Genomic DNA, 6,031 nt, shown 5'->3' on the forward strand with positions numbered 1-6,031 from the left:
ACGTCGGATAAGTCGACTTTCCGGTTATGTCGACTTTTTCCGGTCCCGAATTTATTCCTTCTTATTCTATATGAAATAAATCTGTTTGTGTCGATTTTTTTATCTCGACTTTTTCGCTATGTCGACCACGAATTTCACACATTTCCTATGTTCTTTATGTCGAACTGTCGATCGAGACGTAGGTGTGAAAATATTCATGACGGTTTGCGGCATGTCGCAAAATGTCAATATAACAAACTGTCATAATTGGGGGATACAAAAATGTAATTGGTAAGTGCGAATAATTAAAGTTGTTTGCTTATGTATTTAATTAAAGAGACATTTATTGCTCAAGCTCTTTGGTATTGTATAAAACATGAATATTTTATCGATTAGATATTAATCCCGAATGGGAACAGTAAGAATAACTTCAAAATGTCAAATGTTAGTTCCACTGCTCTGATCGACCAATTCAGAGAAGGATCTGTATAAAATTTTACAATGTACAAATGTATTCAATTGTGATTTAATATGTGTTTTGTGTGATCCATAAACGTAAAAAGAAATAAATTTGACACAAATAATTCTTCTTTTGTTTCACTTTATTTTTCAATAATAAGTTTGCTGTTTTCACGACGAAAATATTTAAAAGACCGTTCAATTGTGGATGTAAACATTACAATCCAACTCAAACGTATTGGGATTGGTGATATTTTTTTGTAATTTGGATGAGTCGAATTTTCGTTATATCGACTTTTTTCATTAGGTCCCGAAAAAGTCGACATAACGAGATTAGACTGTACATACTGTTAACTGATGAAACTAGCGAACTGTGTAAAAAATAATTTTACATAACCTATTCTAATGGTATGACAAATACAGTTTGGGGCCTTTTAACGCATTCAGCAATTTCATTGTAAGATGGTGTCAACAATTCAAAGAACATATTTAAATGCTGAAGCGCGTTCATTGCTAGCTCGACTATTCGAATAATAAGGTGAGCTATACTACTCAACCAAGCGTTGGCGTCGGCGGCGGCGTTGGCAGTGGCGTCGGCGTCACACCTTGTTTAAGGTTTTGCATGTTACCACATTTAAGTCAATATCTCAGCATATACATCATTTAAATTATAATATATATTGCATACACGTGCTATTATTGTGGATCTACTGTAATCAAACGGTAATTATAGATTGTTTTCTTTATCTCTGGGTTATCACATTTTTCATCGATAGTATTATCATGTTAAAACGAAAATGAAATGTCCATGTATATAAGTCGATTGTTTTACACAGTTCATTCACAACCCTCAAGTAACGTTTGGTTTTAGGTTAAAGGAAACTATATGTTTGTGATGGAAGATTCTGTTATGGATTTTGATGTTGATCAGGAAAATGTGGAAAATACAAGCCGAGATTCTACCTTCTTTGGCAAAGTACTGGCACGAATGTGTTCAGCCCATCAAACGCTTCCCGAGGGTGAGTATTGTTTATGTACAGATGTCATCGTATCCGGTATCAAAAGAAGCCGTGATATTGGTAAATTTTACTTTCTATTTTGTTATAAACTCATTTAGATTATTTCATTAAAAAATGTTTGGTTTTAAATCCTTTGAATTGCGATTATTCACATCGACGAGGTATTAAACCGTTTCGATAATGGGATTCAGTTGAGGTGAAAGGTTTATATAAGTTCAATGAACATAATAGTTCATGATTACGCCAAACGTTATGTATATGTCATATGATGATAACCATACATATTGATAATTCAGATCGCGGTTCATACATAGAGAACCCAAACGATTCATATGAGGCGAACCCAAACGATTCATATGAGGTAATTATCACCATACTTTTAAACATTTGATTACTTTTAAATAGAAGTGTCTGTTAAAATAATTTAAGAAAAACAAATATGTTTATTTGTTAAACTATTGGCTAATTTTTGATATATTGTTATTAATATGAAGTCCTTTACTTTACAAGCATATTGATATACTTAGTTATATACAAATTCATATATAATAGTGTACTAGGTACAACAATATTATAGCAAATGAATAATACAGAAAAGGCTGCCATATTGCACCAAGCCTGCTGATGCTACTGTACCTCACACAATGAACTTACCATGCTGTTCCATGTTTTCAGTTGTTTCCGTACATCACATTGTTACTGCACCTTTTTCTTCCACTTTGTTCGTTGAGCGTTGCAATATCCAGTCTTGTATTGCCATACTGGGCCTTTGGGGAAACAGACGACGTAGCGGTTGGTCTCTTTAAATGCTGCAATTTTACTGAAGATAATCGCAGCTCAAACCACAGCGAGTGTTCATCATTGTCTGATTGTTTCCCGTCAGACTTCAGTAAGTGTCTGATCACAGATATATTCATTTAAGCCTTTTATAATGCTAAAACTAATATAAAATCAACTTTTGTTTTTATTTGTTTCAGAATTGCATTCAGTCTTCAATGCAGCTGCCGGTCTTCAGATAACATACATTGCTTTACACGGTATCACGTTCATACTGACAGCAATAGGCCTAAAAAAAGGAAACTTTTCGGTCTGTCGAATTTACAGTGGATTTGTTATTGTCCTTGCGGGTAATATATTATTTTCCAAATGATGACGCAACACTTAACCCTAATTTGTCCAAGAAAATGATTCAAATTCATCTGGGCAAAACACCTTGTTGACTTTCTTACTCACTCATCTTTATAATTGGTGGGCATTTATTTCATTATTATGCAATTCTATGAATTTTCCTGTTCATAATTGTGAAGCATCATTTGTCGATTGAAAGCGTTTACAATGATTATTACAATACATTTTCCACTTTTCAGCTGCGATATCCTACATCGGTATCATCGTATATTTTTCCGGTATTATCACATCCGAAAACATAACCGGAAAGTCAAAACCCCGCCTGTCAATCAATCTGGCGATTATATCATTGGCTGTGTATCTCTCTTATGCAGCCGTCTGTTTTAGACAGCCTAAAGCGCTGATAATTGTACTCATGTCGACTTGTGTGATCTATAATGTGATATTTGTAATGACACAAACAATTACATTTTTTATTATAATTGGATATGTTGCTATTGGTATGGCTCTCATTTCAATCGTAATCGTAGCATCGTTTATGACGTGCATATAAAACAATTAACATCACCCGTCTGAAACTGGAATATGATGAAGATGTTATAAAACATCTGCTCAATGCATATAATTATTCATTGAACATTTTTTGAGATTTTGTGAAACAAGAACCTTTTCTAACAAGAACGCTAATCCATATAAAGAAATTCTTGTTTTATAATTTGATTTCAATTAGGGATGGAAGAGAGTATCCGGATATCACGCAAGTATTCGGATACAAAAATGGGTATTCGAATATTCGTTAAGAATTAAAATTTCAATGAAATAGCTTAGCAGAGACATAGCAATTGTCATAAAACTTTTCAGATGAAATATTTCATGTGATCAACAGTGTCTGTCGCGAAGCGGGTATGTGATCCAAATCGTCTGCTAATTGGGTGTTTGCACAAGGCGTGATGTTGTGTCCTTGTGCAGCACCCTGTGAAGTTCTATGACCTTGTTTACAAGGGGGGAATCCAGACGAAACCAAAAATTATCGTGGCATCACGCTTATAAACATAATTGCAAAAATATACTCAACTCTATTATCTGATAGATTATCCAAATGGGCAAAGGAAACACACAAGTTTATCGACAATCAATTTGGATTTCAAAAAGGCAAGTCAACAATCGACTGCATCTTTATTATACACGCATTAATTACTCAAACGCTTGAAAAAAAGAAGAAATTATATGTGGCCTTTTTGGACTGGGAGAAAATGTTTGACAAAATTGATAGAACCTTCTTATGGCAAAAACTACTGAAAGAGAATGTTAGTTCAAAGTTAATTAAGGCACTAAAATCAATGTATTCATCCATAAAATCGTGCGTCAAAATAAACCAAAACGAATATACAACGTATATAACTTCAAATATAGGGGTTAAACAAGGGGACCCTGCAAGTAGCATTTTGTGTTTATTTTTCCTCAATGATACAATAGATAGCATTAATGTAGAAAATGAAAACATCATAACATTAGACCAAACAAAATTATTTATGTTACTCTTTGCCGATGATGCAGTGGTATTCGCCTACTCTCATCAATCGTTACAGAACATACTTACACAAATACAGGATTACTGTGATTTGTGGGGATTAAAACTGAATACAAGCAAAACTAAAGTAATGATTTTCGAAAAAGGACGACAAACAACACATGATTTTGTCATAAACAACCAACCCATAGAAATCGTACAGTCTTTTAAGTATCTTGGAGTTCACCTTTTCAAAAATAATAATTGGTACAGAACACAGAAAATAATAGCACAGCACTCATCACACTCTTTGCACAATCTATTTATAATTTATAATCAAACGGATTTACCAATTTCAGAAAAAATAAAATTGTTCAACACATTAGTTGCACCAATACTAAACTATGGCGCAGAGATAATTGGATATCACGAATGTAAAGACATCAAACTTATCCATAACAAATACTGCTGAAAACTTCTATGTGTAAAAAGATCAACACATATAGACGCACTAAATGGAGAACTTGGGATTCTCCCAATGGAAATACAAAGGAAAATCATTCTAATTAAATACTGGTCGAAATTACTAAACAGTAACCCAAACTCTTTATTATTCAAATCGTATAGTATGCTTAAAAATACAGTGGACGATGGATCAATTAATAAAGCCAACTGGGCATTTTATATAAAAAGCATTCTACAAAAATGCGGTATGAATGACTTATGGGTGAACCAAGCCAGAACTCAAATTAACACCACAATAATTATTCAAGAATAACAGATATCTATAAACAGTCCTGGTACTCAAGAATAAACAACTCTAGTAAACTTGAAACATACTGTCTATTTAAACACGAATTTGTACTTGAAAATTATCTAGACCGAATTATATGTAAAAAGTACCGAATAGCATTAACCAAATTTAGAACCAGTTCTCACACACTACAAATAGAAACGAGGAGATATAACAATATACCAAGAACACAGAGAATTTGTACAAACTGCAGTCAAAACCAAGTAGAATCAGAATACCATTTTCTTTTAGTATGTCCAAAATTTAGGGATGTACGTAAACAATTCTTTAAACCATACTATTGCCACTGGCCTAATATACACACGATTACAAAATTATTATGCGAAGAAACCATTAACACAACCATCAATATGGCAAAATATATATACCATGCAAATAACCTAAGAACTTAAAATAAATAACATCATTATTCAATCTCACCAGTTGGACAGTCTACATATGAATAATACCATACAACATATTGCAACTTAACATACATTGCTGCAACTAATTCGCTATATATTCACGGTTGGAATGTCATTCACAAATGTATAATACTTTTCATTCATAGAAAGTTGGTTGTAGTACCACATAGCACGTGGGTGTCAAGTCATTGAGTACATACAAAAACACGAGTTAGCTCAAGATATTCACGACTGGATAAATACTACTACATCTAACTTCTGTTAAACAAACACTCGGACTTTGGTAAATTAATTTTTGTTCTATCAAATTGTTAAAAACAAAATGTTCTATTTAAGAATTCTAGATTTACCTTTAATTGCAAAATAATTAACTACTACTGACTAAAAATCATTTATCTTTATGTTCACATTTTATTTTTATGCTTCTCGCTAAATTCTACCTGATTGCTCATAAACTGTTTGTATGCTATAGGCATTATTGCCTGAACGCATTAAAAGTTGTTGTTGTTGTTGTTGTTGTTGTTGTTTACAATGACAAGTCTTGTTTTATGATCTCAGATGTGCTTAATTGACACTAATTGGCTCTAGTTGATTTTAAACGGATTGATCATTAATCCGTAGGAATTGATCGTCCAATCACAAGATAAGGGTCGTGCAATCAAAGCTATTAATGACCAATCGTATTTTTGATGAATATGCATGAAAAAAATTTTGCTAT

The 6,031-nt window shown here is 32.8% G+C and overlaps 1 protein-coding gene across 1 annotated transcript; it reads left to right on the forward strand.

The window, feature by feature from the left end:
- Nucleotides 1–1,321: 1,321 nt before the first annotated feature.
- Nucleotides 1,322–5,747, forward strand: LOC128224580 (uncharacterized). The gene is made up of 5 exons (XM_052934486.1): nt 1,322–1,457; nt 1,754–1,818; nt 2,133–2,346; nt 2,435–2,584; nt 2,825–5,747. Exons 1-5 carry the CDS (start codon nt 1,325–1,327, stop codon nt 3,136–3,138), a joined length of 876 nt encoding a protein of 291 aa, XP_052790446.1. The 5' UTR covers nt 1,322–1,324; the 3' UTR covers nt 3,139–5,747.
- Nucleotides 5,748–6,031: the final 284 nt, after the last annotated feature.

This window comes from Mya arenaria, chromosome 17 (genome assembly GCF_026914265.1).
Source record: "Mya arenaria isolate MELC-2E11 chromosome 17, ASM2691426v1".
NCBI lineage: Eukaryota > Metazoa > Mollusca > Bivalvia > Myida > Myidae > Mya > Mya arenaria.